Here is an 18,255-nt window from a genome sequence, read left to right on the forward strand (position 1 = left end):
CACAGAGGCCGATCTTGACACCGCTGGTACCGGTCATCGGCAAGTCCACTCAGCTCCACGTCCTCCTGTACCACATCACTCCATCTCTTCTCTAGCCCGTGCCGCGCCCGCTTAGCCCCCTCAATCCGGCCGAACAGAAGCTGTTTCGGCATGCAGTGGCTGGGCATGCGGGCTACATGACCCAGCCATCGCAGCCTTGCCCGCCAGAGGAGCTCACCGATGGGACCTTGCCCAGATCTTTCAAGGATTTGTGAGCTCCTCACACAATCCAGTCTGGTTAAACCCAGGATGGATCGCAGGCAGGCCAGCCTAAATGTTTCTAACCGGCGAAGGTGTTCCATTAGGGGGGTCCATGTTTCGCAAGCGTAGAGAAGGGAGGGAATGACCGTGGCCGAGAAGACCTGAAGCTTAGTGCGGAGCGACAGACCAGGTAGCTTCCACACAGTGTTACGCAACCGATGAAAAGATATTGCCGCGCGACTGATTCGGAGTGAGACCTCTGCTGTTAAACTGGAGCCAGTCATAAGCACACTGCCCAGGTATGGGAAACTCTCCACTCTCTCCACAACTGCCCCATCACCGATTGGGAGTTGTGGGGGTGATAGTGTCCGATGGTACAAAATACCCAGGCAGGTGCTTAGTTTTGGTGGGGCTGATGGTAAGGCCCCACCTCTTAGTGGCACGCTCCAGTCCCAGCAGCAGCGTCTCCAACTCCTCCTCTGACTGAGCAGCTATTACCAAATCATCAGCATACATAACGTGGTTGAGCAATAGGGAGCCATCGCTTGACCGCACCCGGGCATCGATCAGCCTTCCATTATATCTGTACCATATGGAGATTCCCCCGGTACAGCTATTGAAGGCTTCACGAACTACGTGGTCAAAATAGATGTTAAATAATGTGGGAGCCAGAGGACACCCCTGTCGCACCCCAAGGTGTACAAAGAATGGCTCTGACTCCCGGCCACGTAGTTTTACCCGGGCCCGCTCACCATCATGAAGGTCCTTAATGATCGTGAGCAGAGGGTCAGGTACTCCAAAAGCACGAAGCACAACCCAGAGCCCAGGCCTACTGATGGTATCATAGGCCTTGACCAGGTCAATAAAGCAGAGATGTAGGTCTTGTTGGAATTCTCTACACCTCTGCTGTAGCAGACGGACAGAAAATATGGCATCTGTGCAGGACCGCCCTATCCTGAAACCGCATTGGGGCTCCGCAAGCCTCTCCTCAGCGTGCCTGGCAAGGCGATGCTGAATAATCCTTGCCAGGACCTTTCCCGGCACACAGACACACACACACAGACACACACTCACAGACACACACACAGACACACACAGACACACACACAGACAACGCAAACCGCTACACTGCAATGAGTTACGCTTCCACGTGCAAGGACCACGTGACAAATTTGACGTCACAGCACCAACTTACCCGCTTGAGGCTGAGTCGACCTAGGGAAGGGCCCAGGAGTGCTGCTGCTGCTGGTGGCCGTGAGCGGGAGTCGAACTCGGCTCGCGCGCTCAACGACTGCGCGTGTTGGGGAAGGGGCGCACCTCTGGTTGGCTGTCCCGGTCACGTGACACACTTTTAACCAATCCGTGCAACCTACATTTGTGAGGTGCGCACCTCTGGTTGGCTGTCCCGGTCACGTGACACACTTTTAACCAATCCGTGCAACCTACATTTGTGAGGGGCGCACCTCTGGTTGGCTGTCCCGGTCACGTGACGCGCTTTAACCAATCCGTGCAACGTACACGTTTGGTGAGGGGCGCACCCTCTGGGTTGGCTGTCCCGGTCACGTGGCACACTTTAACCAATCCGTGCAACGTACAATTTTGGTGAAAACGTACCTCTGGTTGGCTGCTTCGTTCCGGTCACGTGACGCACTTCAACCAATCCGTGCCGCGTTAGCAGCACTAACGACAGAGCTGGGTGATTGTATTAATTATGGCTGTTACACATTTCACTCTTGTAGAGTGGCAATGTCGTTAGTGCAAGGCAGAGTTGGTAGTTAATTGTAGTGTAATTATTTTTTACAATTTTGTACAAGTAACATGATAAAGCGTTATCTTTCAGCTAACCAGAGTTTTGATGAGCGTTAAGAGATTCACATTTGTATGCAGCCTCTGGCAAAGAGGCATCTGTGGGGGGCTAATGCCCCCCTTCCCACTACGTGGGGGGGGCTGATCTCCCCCTCTCCCCTCCCCATTACTTGAGGGGGGGCTGATCTCCCCCTCCCCACTACGTGTGGGGGGGGGGGCTGATCTCCCTCCTCCCCACTACGAGGAGGGGGGGGCTGATCTCCCCCTCCCCACTACGTGTGGGGGGGGGGCTGATCTCCCCCTCCCCGCGAGCGGGTGGGGTGTGACGTCAGTGCCCCCCACTCACGGCTGTTTAAGAGTTAATGATTTATACTAAGCCGTCGTGTCAACAAGGCTGTGCCACAACACGTATTGAGTACAATTCTTAAAGATTGTGTGTCTTGTGTGTGTGCGTTGTTCCTCAAGGCTGGGATTTAGAATGAAACCGTGCGAATTTTCACCGTGTTCATAGTGTCATCTTCATTGGAAGCTTCCTTCATTAACAGAACTTCCCAGTTTGTTGAGAGAAACATCAAATAGTCCACTCAACACAAATACAGTTGTGTAACTTTAATAACGCACGTTGATATTTAGCGCCTGCTAATGATGCCAGGGCTGGGCACACAGGAAGGAGTTTGTGCAACAGCGTTGTGTAACAGTCTGAATGTGTACATCATAGCCTGTCAAAGACTTGGTGGTGGTGATGGTGGTGTGGGTGGTGGTGGTGAGGGTGGTGGTGGTGATGGTGGTGAGGGTGGTGGTGATGGTGGTGAGGGTGGTGGTGGTGAGGGTGGTGGTGGTGGTGATGGTGGTGGTGAGGGTGATGGTGAGGGTGGTGGTGATGGTGGTGGTGGTGATGGTGGTGAGGGTGGTGGTGGTGAGGGTGGTGGTGGTGAGGGTGGTGGTGGTGGTGGTGATAGTGGTGATGGTGGTGAGGGTGATGGTGATGGTGGTGGTGATGGTGGTGGTGGTGAGGGTGGTGGTGATGGTGGTGAGGGTGGTGGTGATGGTGGTGATGGTGGTGGTGAGGGTGGTGGTGATGGTGGTGGTGATGGTGGTGATGGTGGTGGTGAGGGTGATGGTGAGGGTGATGGTGGTGATGGTGGTGGTGGTGATGGTGGTGGTGGTGATGGTGGTGGTGAGGGTGGTGGTGATGGTGGTGGTGATGGTGGTGGTGGTGATGGTGGTGGTGAGGGTGGTGGTGATGGTGGTGGTGATGGTGGTGATGGTGGTGGTGAGGGTGGTAGTAGTGGTGGTGGTGATGGTGGTGGTGGTGATGGTGGTGGTGAGGGTGGTGGTGATGGTGATGATGATGGTGGTGGTGGTGAGGGTGGTGGTGGTGGTGGTGATGGTGGTGGTGAGGGTGGTGGTGATGGTGGTGGTGATGGTGGTGATGGTGGTGGTGAGGGTGGTGGCGGTGATGATGATGGTGATGGTGGTGATGATGATGGTGATGATGGTGGTGGTGGTGATGGTGGTGCTGGCAAGGGGGTTGACAGGCCTCATCAACATCTGGGTCTATGCAGGAGGACCATAAACCCCTCACGCAGACTCTGGGTCATCCTCGCCGCGGCTACAGTCAAAACCACCCAACACAAAGGTGATCACTGCATCATCATCATAATTACAACAATAATAATAACAATAATAATAACAATAATAGGGGTGGGGGGGTTCCCCTTTTTTTCTGGCAACAAAACTGAAACCTTTTTACAAGGATTCATGTCGCTACATTAACCACAATACCTGCAGTCAAAATGTAAACAAAACACAAACACTATGATAATATTTACGTGGCATTGTCCTTCAAACTGATTGGTCCACACCTGATGATGATTGCTTCTTGTGTTGCAGTCGAAACGTCGTGAGAATTTTATTGTTTTATATTTTTATTATTTTATTGTTTCCCTTCTACGTGGTGTACACAAACAGTGTGATTAACATGGTGTACACACACAGTGTGATTAACATGGTGTACACACACAGTGTGATTAACATAGGTGTACACACACAGTGTGATTAACATGGTGTACACACAGTGTGATTAACATAGGTGTACACACACACAGTGTGATTAACATAGGTGTACACACACAGTATGATTAACATAGTGTATACACACAGTGTGATTAACATAGGTGTACACACACAGTGTGATTAACATAGGTGTACACAGACACACAGTGTTACTATTATGATAGGCTCATCTTGCCTTAGCAGTAGCGTGACATCAGACGCTGAGTTTGTATTGTATTTTTCTAAAGCAGCTTTGATTTAGCCCAGCTAATTGACCCCGCGGTGTGAAAGTGGTAACTCTACATGTGTGGCTTGCCAGAGGCAGTCTTCACTGCAGTGAGCATTGGTGATGATACCACACTGATGAGTCTGATCAATGACTACATGGGCCTAGTTACCCATCTCTGTATTGGTGATGATACCACACTGATGAGTCTGATCAATCACTAAATGGGCTTAGAGTTAACCATCTCTGTATTGGTGATAATACCACACTGATGAGTCTGATCAATGACTACATGGGCCTAGAGTTACCCATCTCTGTATTGGTGATGATACCACACTGATGAGTCTGATCAATGACTAAATGGGCCTAGAGTTACCCATCTCTGTATTGGTGATGATACCACACTGATGAGTCTGATCAATGACTACATGGGCCTAGAGTTACCCATCTCTGTATTGGTGATGATACCACACTGATGAGTCTGATCAATGACTACATGGGCCTAGTTACCCATCTCTGTATTGGTGATGATACCACACTGATGAGTCTGATCAATCACTAAATGGGCTTAGAGTTACCCATCTCTGTATTGGTGATAATACCACACTGATGAGTCTGATCAATGACTAAATGGGCCTAGAGTTACCCATCTCTGTATTGGTGATGATACCACACTGATGAGTCTGATCAATGACTAAATGGACCTAGAGTTACCCATCTCTGTATTGGTGATGATACCACACTGATGAGTCTGATCAATGACTACATGGGCCTAGAGTTACCCATCTCTGTATTGGTGATGATACCACACTGATGAGTCTGATCAATGACTAAATGGGCCTAGTTACCCATCTCTGTATTGGTGATGATACCACACTGATGAGTCTGATCAATCACTAAATGGGCTTAGAGTTACCCATCTCTGTATTGGTGATAATACCACACTGATGAGTCTGATCAATGACTACATGGGCCTAGAGTTACCCATCTCTGTATTGGTGATGATACCACACTGATGAATCTGATCAATCACTAAATGGGCTTAGAGTTACCCATCTCTGTATTGGTGATGATACCATACTGATGAGTCTGATCAATGACTACATGGGCCTAGAGTTACCCATCTCTGTATTGGTGATGATACCACATTGATGAGTCTGATCAATGACTACATGGGCCTAGTTACCCATCTCTGTATTGGTGATGATACCACACTGATGAGTCTGATCAATCACTAAATGGGCTTAGAGTTAACCATCTCTGTATTGGTGATAATACCACACTGATGAGTCTGATCAATGACTACATGGGCCTAGAGTTACCCATCTCTGTATTGGTGATGATACCACACTGATGAGTCTGATCAATGACTAAATGGGCCTAGAGTTACCCATCTCTGTATTGGTGATGATACCACACTGATGAGTCTGATCAATGACTACATGGGCCTAGAGTTACCCATCTCTGTATTGGTGATGATACCACACTGATGAGTCTGATCAATGACTACATGGGCCTAGTTACCCATCTCTGTATTGGTGATGATACCACACTGATGAGTCTGATCAATCACTAAATGGGCTTAGAGTTACCCATCTCTGTATTGGTGATAATACCACACTGATGAGTCTGATCAATGACTACATGGGCCTAGAGTTACCCATCTCTGTATTGGTGATACCACACTGATGAGTCTGATCAATGACTAAATGGGCCTAGAGTTACCCATCTCTGTATTGGTGATGATACCACACTGATGAGTCTGATCAATGACTAAATGGGCCTAGAGTTACCCATCTCTGTATTGGTGCTACCTGACAGTCGGTCAGATTTGCTCAGATTTATTTTGACAGTGACCAAAGGTAAGAGAACCACAATGCACTGCTTAAGAAGAAACCGTTGGTGTTTATTCGCAAGTAAAACATGATTTTACAACCTGCGCTGTTATGATCGGATTTTTTCGTCAATTGCAGGTTTAACTAGTCTTTGATGGTGATATTAAAGGAATTACCAACACTGGATCAGGACCACAAATACGAATATCATGCCATGATCGTTTGAGCAGGAAGACAGTTTTATCAGTAACACAATTTTCTCTAGATTAATAGTCTAAAACAATGAATGATTCCCTTGTCTCACATGCAAGAGATAATTCTGAATCTAAATGCTGTCACCCAGTCACACACAGGATTAAATGTGCCCATTTAAAGTGTACATAATTATCCACAATGAAATTACAGCATTACACCTGTCCGTAGCAGCATCTTTCACATGTCGATGCAGAAAACTGCGAACCTGACTTTGCCATCCCTACAATTTCACGTAATTTCATTAATACACATTCTTTCTGAGAGATGCATAAGTGACAAGGTCGCAATATATAAAAACAAGTAGCAGAGAGTTCGCACTGTTTAATGGAAGTGTCTGGGTGGCTTTGGGCTAACACTATGCCCCGCAACAGAGACATGAGATTGGTACAAATTCCACGCATGGTTATTTTTTTCTCCTCAATTCTTTTAACGGCTAAACAGATGGCACATTATGTTCAGTGTATTTGGTAATGTTGTTCAGTGTAGCGCAGTGATAAAAGTGTCCAACCTATAACCAGATAGTCGCCAGTTCAATTCGCACACAGAGGTGGATTCTACAATTATTCCAGTTTAACACGTAGGCTTTCGCGACCAATTATTCCTCCGGGATTGACGCAGTAAGTACCGCTTTGTGGAACGGCAACGATCGCTTCACAGACATGTCCTTAAAAAATACCTTCATTGGCTGAGAAACTCCCGTGAAAATAAGCATCAACCAATGCTCACTTTGGCTTGAAGACAATTCTTACTATGTCTCTTTGGCCATTTGAATTCATGGCCAAACATAAAATGGCCAGAGCGGAGCCGGGCCCCAACAGCGTGGCTTTTAACTGCAGGCCGACCCACTATTTGTCGGCGTTCGGCTGGCCTCTTGACCAGCGGAAGTCGGTTTGTGATATTCGCGGGATTGCGTGCGGCACGACACCTCATTAATTGAAATTTGCAACCGTCACGAAGATTCTGCGACGCTTTCGTTGCCGGTAATCTACAGCCCCCTTGAACACCCCCCACCCCCCAGCTTGCCGACCAAAGCTCTGACGAGCTGAGCTTTGACCGACAACTCGCTCCGCGTTCTGCATTCCTGAAATCAGTGCCCTGCCGAAAACGCAACATCAAGCGCCGCACAGCCCGCCGATATATCTGTTGTGCGGCTCGATGGCCAGGTTCCTGCTGACACGCGGCTTGCGCGGCCAAATCGTGGTCATCCCAAATGTTGCCAAGGGTCTCTTTGCTGAACGGCGGCGGCAGCGGCGGCGACGACGACTCCATCTCCTGACCCACCTCCACAGGTGGCGTCTGCACCGACTTGGGCACCAGATGCTTGGCCGGCACGAGGCAGCGTGGGGGGGGGGGGCACGGCGTGGGGGGCACGGCGTGGGGGGCACGGCGTGGGGGGCACGGCGTGGGGGGCACGGCGTGGGCACTCAGTGCTTCTGCTCCTCCTGCTGCTGCTGTGGCTGCTGCTGATGCTGCTGCATCATTTGTTGCTGCTGTTGCTGCTGCTGTGACTGCTGCTGCTGCTGTGGCTGCTGCTGCTGTTGCTGTTGTTGCTGTTGCTGTTGTTGCTGTTGCTGTTGTTGCTGTTGTTGCTACTGTTGCTGCTGCTGCTGTTGCTGCTGTTGCTGCTGCTGTGGCTGCTGCTGTTGCTGCTGCTGTTGCTGCTGTTGCTGTGGCTGCTGTAGTGGCTGTGGCTGCTGCTGCTGCTGTTGAGTTGACTGGTGACGAGGCACACGTGGTATGGCTGAGGCTGAGTGGGAGGGCTGCTCAGAGTGGACAGCAGGATTTTCCTGAAGCTCCATGACCTGCTTCCTGTTGAAGTTGTATTTACTGAAGAGTTCGAACACAGGGGGAGGACGTAGAGTTAGAACAGACACACAGGTCCATGCCTGTGGGTCTCATCATGTTAGGTTCAAGCCCATCTTGACACACACAGGTCCATGCCTGTGTGTCTAATCATGTTAGGTTCAAGCCCATCTTGACACACACAGGTCTATGCCTGTGTGTCTAATCATGTTAGGTTCAAGCCCATCTTGACACACACAGGTCCATGCCTGTGGGTCTAATCATGTTAGGTTCAAGCCCATCTTGACACACACAGGTCCATGCCTGTGTGTCTAATCATGTTAGGTTCAAGCCCATCTTGACACACACAGGTCCATGCCTGTGTGTCTAATCATGTTAGGTTCAAGCCCATCTTGACGCACACAGGTCCATGCCTGTGGGTCTAATCATGTTAGGTTCAAGCCCATCTTGACACACACAGGTCCATGCCTGTGTGTCTAATCATGTTAGGTTCAAGCCATCTTGTAATCCTTGAACCCAATATCACACCGTGCCCTTGACAGCAATATAATAATTTGACATCAATAAAAACACATGGGATGTACTGCAGTAATTAACACCACTGCATAGTACTGTCGTTTGTAGTAGTTTGTCCTCAATATAGCATAAGTGGAAAAAACCCTGGGGCAAAATCTGAAAAGCATACTTCCCAATCTCTAAAAATTAAGAGTGTGCAACTTAATGTTGTTAAGTTTAAATAACGGTCGCTAAGCACAGGCCCAAAATGCTAAGAAGCCAGCAACAGCACCGTAAGAATGTCTACTCGTTTAGCGTTCATCTGCTTATTTAATTCAGCAAGGTGATGAGAAACCTCAACCATAAGGGCCCATCTACCAATGAGTCACAAGGCACCATGGGTAATGCTGGGGCCCCTCACCGAGTCTCAGGGCATCCGTGATGGACTAGGACGTGAAATTCGCACGCACAGGAATCCACATATCAGCTTCATTTAGTCGTCATGGATATTGTTTAAAATATTTGCCATCTGTTGCACAATGGCATACTCGTTGGTTTTTTTAGTAGTCTCTCGTCATGCCAACTTGACAACAGTATTTGTCCTCTGGAGATACTGGCCTCCACCGTGTGAATGTTGAATCGACATGACTACCTTGGTCCCACCGACATTGCTCAGTTGATCTGGGAGACACTTTCACCTTCCTGTGACTAACAGTTAATCTTAAAGCAGTGATGGTTTGGGCAGCAGTGATGGTTTGGGCAGCGATGCATAACCTGTATTCAATTTCCCTTGGGTAAATTCGGCTTTAACGGGTAACCGGTATGGTTTGTAAACATAAATTGTGGAGAGAAAAGAGCACGTTGCTGCCTCGTGAGCCACAACTCAGCCTTAATAGGTCTCTTAAACGGTCACTTAGGAGAGCTTTGTGTTGTTTGTCGTGCAAATCACCAAATCAGCTGCTCCGCGCATGGCAGGATCATCTCCCAGGCAAGGCCAGTGAAGTGTTGCATGTACAGAGTCCACGCAGAGGGCAGCTTCACTTCTATACGGGCCAATGCTATGCTTGCAGCCGCCACCACGGATGGACGGAAACTCAGGAATACGTGGTCTGCATACACACAAACAAAGACAATAACCCTCCGTTTAGCCTTAACAGACTGTTGGGGCAAGTGCTGCTAGCGAGTAGCAGCACCTATGAAGGTCGGCACGACACACGAGGGGGTGGGCGGTCAGCACCACGCCCGGCCGCCTTTGTCTCCCCAGTGCTGGCGATGTTTACACACCGCAATGAGTTACTCATTTGAGGCCGAGTCGACCTAGGGGAGGCCCAGGACCGGTTCAGATAATCGTCACCGGTGATAGCCGTGAGCGGGCGTTGGACCAGGGTGTCCAGGGTCGTAGCTGCAGCGTAGCGCTAACCGCTACGCCACCTCTACCCTGCACACAGGAATGACAGGCAGGCACACAGACGCTTAAACGCACAAGCACCCAGTGAATGAGGAACGTTGGGCCAACGGCACCCTGAACATTTGAACAAACATTCCGACGTTGGACAAAAATATATATATTCGGTGACGTTTCAGGCACTGCCCCTTCTGTCGCCGGTCACCTTAGCGCTGCAAGGCCGGTGCCTACGAAGCGCTCCTCTACAGCTCTGCGAGCACCTTGCAGGGCGAGCTGAAGGAAGTGGGCCGTGTACTTGATGGTGTACGCGTGCCGGTAGGACGAGCCTCCAGCCGGGGCGTCCTCACGCCGCGACAGCCACAGGAAGTGGTCCACGAAGTGCGCCGCTGTGGGCATGCACAGGTTCCAGTCGAGTGTACGCAGCAGCAGGAACTGTGCAGGGGGGAGGCAGACGGGAGAGTGGGCTGGCACGGCACAGCTGCCACCACTCCGTGAAGCATTCAGTCCGCCACGCTGCTGCGTGTTGCCTGGAGGGTTTATTTGGTGCATGGCTCGCAAAACAGTTCAAATGTCTGGTCAAGGAGTCAACTCGGCCCTTCGTCTGCACGGGTAAATGCAATGACCATCATATTAAATTTCGATGTGAAGCTTTCGTGACTTGCAAGGATTCATCTTCTTTGGTTCTTTTGGTAAAGTCACGTAGAATGAGAATAAAATAATAAATTGATAAAATAACACAATAATATTCTCATTATTGTGTTATTTTATTTTATCAAGTTATTATTTTATTCTCATTCTACGTGACTTTACCGAAAGAACCAAAGAAGACCATCATATTCTTTTGGGTCTGTCGGTAAAGCCACGTAGATTTGAAAAATTATTTAAAAATATCACGACGTTTCCATCGCATCGCAAGCAAATCGTCACGGGGTGATTGTTTTATGGAGAGACTGAGCCCCACTATAGGATGGGAGAATTTCCTGCACTTGTTCCAGTGCCATACAAATAAATGAGCACCACTCCACGTTCATTCGTCAGGTCTGCTGTGGTAATGTTATTCTGCAGCTTTTGCCTTCCTGTTATCTAGTAAGAAGACACGCTTCTATATTCAAATTCGGGCTGTACATTCAAATTGTCTACAGAATAATTAGTTGGCATGAAACAGAGATGATGTGTTCATATTCTTTGGGTCTTTGACGTTTCGATCGCAACAAAAGCAATCACCTGAGGACGACTGCTTGTGTTGCCATCGAAACGTCGAGATTTTTAAAATTATTTTTCTATCTACGTGACTTTACCGACAGACCCAAAGAGTAAGATTTTAAAGTAACAAGACAAAACAATTGGTTTCTTGAATCAAATCGCGACCTTGAATCATGACAATGCACGGAACGGTTCTGGGGTGAAACATTGCATGCCAAATTAATATGGGCATGCAGCTACCTCCGTCTGCTGCAATTCCTCCTTGGACAGACTCAGCCCTTGCTTGGTCATCACCTCCAGCCGGTTCACCCAGTCCAGTCGCGGCACCTGCTCACCCATCTCCTCGAACTTGGCTGCGCAGGGTGTCAGGGACACGCATGCCGACGGTGAACAAGCGACCAAGCATGCGAGCGAGAGATGAGCGAGTGATCGGGTGGGTGGGTGGGTGGGTCACGTGAGCGATTGACCGACCTGCTATAATGAGGTAGCAGATTGAGCAGGTGTAGAGGCAGCGGACGGTGATGTTGTGGCGGTCCATGAACACGTCTAACATCGGGATGGCCAGGTGGTGCGTGGCCACACCCAGCTGCAGCTGCTCGCTCAGAGTTGCCAGGAGGTCGACGAAGTGGCGACGGAGGTGCAGCTGGGGCGAGCGTGCGCAAAACCGAGGCAGCGACAGCTCCTGCGAGGGGGAAAAAACAGAGGACACGGGCTTGGGAGAGCAGTTGGGATGCTGTAGAGTTGGGTCAAGAGGTCAAGAGGTGTTTTTAAACGATAATAGATTATTCTGGGGGTCTAAGGAGGCGACGTGCCCGGTTACGGTGGGCCACAGCAGTTAATTTTCGCCGTCACGCAAACCAAGAGTGACAAAAGCCACGGGCCAAATTGTCTCCCTGTTCAAGCGAGTGAAAGATGGCGAAGAACTCATTCGGTAGTCCTCAGCCTATGATGAAAAAAAACCATAAGGTGTGGAGATCCGTACCTCCAAAGCACAGCCACTTTTATTCTTCCACAAGGTACCATATCGCTCGTGTTATAGTCCCCGGAGAGATAGGGGGCCGGGTCGACCCGCTGGCCAGGATTGAACTTGCAACTTTCCCACTGCGAGTCGAGCACTCAAACGTACGTGCCGTGTAAATCAGTTCGTGGGATTTGCGTCTGCGTGTAGGAGGCCTATTAATGAGAGAGGCGGATACCTTCTCTCGAAGGACGCGGTAGACGTCGTCTGCCAACTCGCCTTGCCACCACTCGCTTCTGTCCATGTCTTGGTTAGTCGCTCGCGCCTCGTGCTCAGGAGTTTATTACTTGGGCAGGCACGTGCTGGGTACACACAAGTGTTCACGTGTGGAGTTTATTACTTGGACAGGCACGTGCTGGGTACACACAAGTGGAGTTTATTACTCGGACAGGCACGTGCTGGGTACACACAAGTGTTCACGAGTGGAGTGTATTACTTGGACAGGCACGTGCTGGGTACACACAAGTGGAGTTTATTACTCGGACAGGCACGTGCTGGGTACACACAAGTGTTCACGAGTGGAGTTTATTACTCGGATAGGCACGTGCTGGGTACACACAAGTGTTCACGAGTGGAGTTTATTACTCAGACAGGCACGTGCTGGGTTCACACAAGTGTTCACGAGTGGAGTTTATTACTCGGACAGGCACGTGCTGGGTACACACAAGTGTTAACGAGTGGAGTTTATTACTTGGACAGGCACGTGCTGGGTACACACAAGTGTTCACGAGTGGCGTTTATTACTCAGACAGGCACGTGCTGGGTTCACACAAGTGTTCACGAGTGGAGTTTATTACTCGGACAGGCACGTGCTGGGTACACACAAGTGTTAACGAGTGGAGTTTATTACTCGGACAGGCACGTGCTGGGTTCACACAAGTGTTCACGAGTGGAGTTTATTACTTGGACAGGCACATGCTGGGCGCACACAAGTGTTAACGAGTGGAGTTTATTACTCGGACAGGCACGTGCTGGGTACACACAAGTGTTCACGTGTGGAGTTTATTACTCGGGCAGGCACGTGCTGGGTACACACAAGTGGAGTTTATTACTTGGGCAGGCACGTGCTGGGTACACACAAGTGTTCACAAGTGGAGTTTATTACTCGGACAGGCACGTGCTGGGTGCACACAAGTAGTCACGTGACAGATTTGACGTCACAGCTCACTTGCCGTGCAAAAAATAAATACATTATTGAGCCCCCCCCCCCCTAAAAAAATATACCAAAGTGTATTTTCATAATTTGTGCATGGTGTACAGTCTGTAAAGTACCCACATGGCAAATTTCCAGTTTGTTGCATGTGGAGAAGTACAGACAACACACACAATCACAACTTTGCCTTTCATATATATGGAGATTACCACAGGTTACGCCACGGGCACTTCGTGCTCAACAGAGCATTAAGAATAAAGGCAGAATTTTCACAACACTTGGAAAAGAAACTACATTTGCAATTTTCTGCAAAAAAAAATGAACACATTTTCCCATGTGTAAAAAATAAATGCAATTTGTTATTGACACGTGTGCAAACTTCATAATGCATTTGCTTGAGCAACACCGATTACATTATTGACGAAATCTTAAAAGTGCTCATGCTAAACCGGCTTCCAAACGTCTCAAGCTCACACCCTACCCCCCGCTATGCATGTGGAATAATGTAAAAAATGTGTCCCGTTATGATGAAAAATAAAACAAAGTCTTACCAAACACTGTCCATTATTACACGGCGGGAAGGGAAATCGTTCAAGTAACAAACCGTGATTGTTTAAACGCCTCAATATGTCACGATATAGTCTAAATACAGCAAGTCTCAAGTCTTTCACGGTAACTACGGACGGAGCGGGCAGCACGCAGCCACGTGGGAGTCGTCACGTGACGCAGCCGCCGACTCCCAGGACTCTCCACGCCCCCGGAAGTGCTGCTGAGCGCCGGAAGCCGGAGGTGACGCGTCATCCGTGAGCCAGAGACTCCTGATTGGATGAGGTGTGGGCGTGGCCGCACCCGAGGGGGAGGCGACGGCCAGGGGATAAAGGGGGGGAGGGAAAGACCCACACAGACCCATAGAGACCCACAGAGACCCATACTCATAGAGACCCACACAGACCCATAGAGACTCATAGAGACCCACAGAGACCCACACAGACTCACAGACTCATAGAGACCCATACTCACAGAGACCCACAGAGACTCATAGAGACCCATACTCATAGAGACCCATCAGAATCAGAATCAGAAAGGGTTTTATTCGCCATGTAAGTTCACACCGACACGGAATTTACTTTGGCAGGATGGTGCATACATTCAACATATAGGAATCTAAAATCTTAAATAAGTTTTAAACAAGTCTTACTATAATAAGGGTTAAAAGTCTAACACCAAGGGGCTGAAGTATATAAAATTAAATACATATCGAATATAAAATAGCTTTAAGATATAATTTAAAAATAAAAAATACAAATAGGGTAACATAGTTAATATCGGCAAGGTGTCGTTATGTAGATCAAATGTTAAAAACAGTGTTAGCCCTTGGCCTTGTTTAACAGGCCAGCAGCAGATGGGAAGAAACTGTTTTTATGGCGTGAGGTTTTGGTCCTGATGGACCGAAGCCTTCTGCCGGAGGGGAGTAGCTGAAACAGAGAGTGTCCAGGGTGGGAGAAATCGGCCATAATCTTCCTCGCTCGCCTCATGGACCTTGTCGTGTGCAGGTCCTCGAGGGTTGGTAGATTGCAGGCAATCACCTTCTCAGCAGTGTGGATGATACGCTGCAGTCTGCTCTTGTCCTTGGCAGTGGCAGCAGCGTACCAGACGGTTATGGAGGAGGTGAGGATGGATTCAATGATCGCTGTATAGAATTGCACCATCATTGTCTTTGGCAGGTTGAATTTCTTCAGCTGCCGTAGAAAGTACATCCTCTGTTGAGCTTTCTTGGTGAGGGAGCTGATGTTCAATTCCCACTTGAGGTCCCGGGAGAGAATAGTGCCCAGGAAGCGGAAGGACTCTACAATTTTTACTGGGGAGTCTAACAGGGTGATGGGGGTGAGTGGTGCTGTATTCTTCCTGAAGTCCACAACCATCTCAACTGTCTTTAGAGCATTTAGCTCTAAGTTGTTCTGGCTACACCAGGTCACCAGATTGTCAGCTTCCCACCTATAGTCAGACTCATCCCCACCAGAGATCAGCCCAATGAGGGTGGTGTCATCCGCAAACTTCAATAGTTTGACGGACAGATGATTGGAGGTGCAGCTGTTGGTATACAGGGAGAAGAGCAGAGGGGAAAGGACGCAGCCCTGAGGAGTTCCGGTGCTGATGGACCTGGAGTCAGAGACTTGTGTTCCCAGCTTAACGCACTGCTTCCTGTCAGACAGGAAGTCTGTGATCCATTTACAGGTGGTGTATGGCACGTTCAGCTGGAAGAGCTTGTCCTGAAGCAGGGCAGGGATGATGGTGTTGAAGGCAGAGCTGAAGTCCACAAACAGGATCCTGGCGTAGGATGCTGGGGCGTCCAGATGCTGTAGGGTGAAGTGGAGGGCCATGTTAACTGCATCGTCCACAGACCTGTTGGCTCTGTAGGCAAACTGAAGGGGGTCCAGGAGAGGGTCTGTGATGGCTTTGAGGTGTGCCAGGACCAGGCGCTCAAAAGACTTCATTACCACAGATGTAAGGGCGACCGGTCTGTAATCATTTAGTCCTGTTGGCCTTAGCTTTTTGGGCACAGGGATGATGGTGGAGGACTTGAGACAGGCTGGTACATGGCATGTCTCCAGGGAGGTGTTAAAGATGTTGGTGAACACCGGAGACAGCTGGTCAGCACAGTGCCTGAGGGTGGCTGGAGAGACAGAGTCCGGCCCGGCTGCTTTGCGTGGATTCTGCCTCTTGAAAAGTCTATTAACTTCTCCCTCCTGAAAGGAGATAGTCGTCTCTGTAGTATTGGTGGGGGATGGGGCCTCTTGGGTTGGAAGGGGTGGTTCAGGACAGTCCAATTGTCTTTCAAATCTACAGTAGAACTCGTTCAGGTCGTTGGCTAGGCGGGAGTCGTTAGTGGTGTGGTGGGCTCTGGGTTTGTAGTTGGTGATCTGCCTGAGCCCTCTCCAGACAGAAGCAGCGTCGTTTGTAGAGAACTGGTGTTTTAGTCTCTCTGAGTACAGTCGTTTAGCCTCTCTCACCGCTTTGCTAAACCTGTTCTTCGACTCCTTGAATCTGTCTCTATCTCCACTCCTAAACGCTTCCTCCTTCTCCAACCTCAACCTTCTGAGCTTTGCTGAGAACCAGGGCTTATTGTTGTTAAAGTTCACCCTGGTACGTGTTGGGATACAGCAGTCCTCACAGAAGCTGATGTAGGACGTCACAGCCTCTGTGAGTTCATCCAGACTATTGGTAGCAGTCGTGAACATATCCCAGTCAGTACAGTCTAAGCACGCCCGCAAATCTTCCACAGCCTCACTGGTCCACTGTTTAGATGTCCTCACAGCAGGTTTACAGAGTTTTAGTTTCTGCCTGTATGCAGGAATCAGGTGGACCATGGCATGGTCAGAGTGTCCTAGTGCTGCTCGGGGGACGGCGTGGTAGGCTCTACTGACTGTAGTGTAACAGTGATCCAGAGTGTTCCCTTCTCTGGTTGGGCATTTAATGAATTGTATGTATTTGGGGAGTTCGTGGCTGAGATTACCTTTGTTAAAGTCGCCAAGTACGATAACCAACGAATCTGGATTTGCTCGCTCCACACTCAGAATCTGATCGGCGAGCATGCGTTGGGCCTCTTTAACCTGAGGACAAGGCGGCAAATAAACTCCGACCAAAATGAGCGACGCGAACTCGCGAGGCGAGTAAAACGGTTTACAGGTTATAAAAATTGATTCAAGGAGTGGAGAACAATGTTGCAGAATCACTGTGACATCTACACACCAGCCACTGTTAATGTAAAAACAAATACCACCGCCTTTCGTCTTGCCGGAGAGTGCTATGTCACGATCCGATCTTACAAGATGGAATCCTGCTAGTTGTAGCGAAGTGTCCGGAATCAAATCACACAGCCATGTTTCCGTGAAGCACAATGCAGAAGCTGAAAGAAAGTCTTTGTTTTTTACCATCAGTAGCTGAAGTTCATCCATTTTGTTGCACAGTGAACGTACGTTGGAGAGGAAAAAGCTCGGAAGCACTGTTCGGATCCCGCGTCTGCGTAGCCGTACTAGAGCCCCCGACCGTTTACCCCTTGGGCGGCGTTTCGTCGCTTGAGCAAAGCCTAGCGCGGCATTGACTAGAATGCCTACTAATTCTGCCGCTGGAAGCAGAAAAGTAGGAATTAAATCCACAGGAGTTGTTTCCCTGATATTTAAAAGTTCGTCTCTTGTTAGAGAACTCCGAAAATCTTGGCAAAACACTGAATTGACAGACAAAACAAGACAAAACAGGGCGCACCGACCGGCTGAGGCTACCATCATCAGCGCCATCTTCGCACCAGCACGGGTGTGCTGAACAGCAGGCCTCTCTCACCAGCACTGGTGTGATGAACAGCAGGACTCTCTCACCAGCACTGGTGTGTTGAACAGTAGGCCCCTCTCACCAGCATGGGAGTGGTGAACAGCAGGCCCCTCTCACCAACACAGGTGTGATGAACAGTAGGCCTCTCTCACCAGCATGGGAGTGAACAGCAGGCCCCTCTCACCAACACGGGGGTGATGAACAGCACGCCCCTCACACCAGCACGGGTGTGATGAATAGTAGGCCTCTTACACCAGCATGGGTGTGATGAACAGCAGGCCCCTCTCACCAGCACGGGTGTGTTGAACAGCAGGCCCCTCTCACCAGCACGGGTGTGTTGAACAGCAGGCCCCTCTCACCAGCACGGGTGTGTTGAACAGCAGGCCCCTCTCACCAGCACGGGTGTGCTGAACAGTAGGCCCCTCAACACGGGTG

The 18,255-nt window shown here is 49.5% G+C and overlaps 1 protein-coding gene across 3 annotated transcripts; it reads right to left on the reverse strand.

Annotated features, from left to right (window-relative positions):
• Positions 1-6,383: 6,383 nt before the first annotated feature.
• On the reverse strand, positions 6,384-14,242 carry LOC142908916 (cyclin-J-like). Of its 3 annotated transcripts, none has more exons than XM_076059574.1 (7): positions 14,046-14,242; positions 12,520-12,643; positions 11,795-12,005; positions 11,564-11,676; positions 10,381-10,552; positions 9,665-9,824; positions 6,384-8,244 (listed from the first exon to the last, which is right to left on the reverse strand). In XM_076059574.1, exons 2-7 carry the CDS (start codon positions 12,583-12,585, stop codon positions 8,007-8,009), a joined length of 960 nt encoding a protein of 319 aa, XP_075915689.1. In that variant the 5' UTR covers positions 12,586-12,643; positions 14,046-14,242; the 3' UTR covers positions 6,384-8,006. The 3 variants fall into 3 exon arrangements, with proteins under 3 accessions (XP_075915689.1, XP_075915691.1, XP_075915690.1); XM_076059576.1 differs by having other exon boundaries at positions 8,159-8,244; positions 10,326-10,552; XM_076059575.1 differs by lacking the exon at positions 6,384-8,244 and having other exon boundaries at positions 8,711-9,824; positions 10,326-10,552.
• Positions 14,243-18,255: the final 4,013 nt, after the last annotated feature.

Source organism: Petromyzon marinus, unplaced genomic scaffold, assembly GCF_048934315.1.
Source record: "Petromyzon marinus isolate PM22_M1 ecotype Great Lakes invasive population unplaced genomic scaffold, UKy_Petmar_22M1.pri1.0 PM_G_Scaffold_11, whole genome shotgun sequence".
NCBI classification, from domain to species: domain Eukaryota; kingdom Metazoa; phylum Chordata; class Hyperoartia; order Petromyzontiformes; family Petromyzontidae; genus Petromyzon; species Petromyzon marinus.

Bases quoted from the DNA above. Each gene is read 5' to 3' on its own strand.
- LOC142908916 (XM_076059574.1), bottom strand. From the start codon at position 12,585: ATGGACAGAAGCGAGTGGTGGCAAGGCGAGTTGGCAGACGACGTCTAC. The intron at 10,553-11,563 runs GTAGCTGCATGC...CCCCCTGCACAG, and splicing joins AGGAATTGCAGCAGACGGAG to TTCCTGCTGCTGCGTACACT. The intron at 8,245-9,664 runs GTGATTTGCACG...CGAACTCTTCAG, and splicing joins TGCGCGGAGCAGCTGATTTG to TAAATACAACTTCAACAGGA.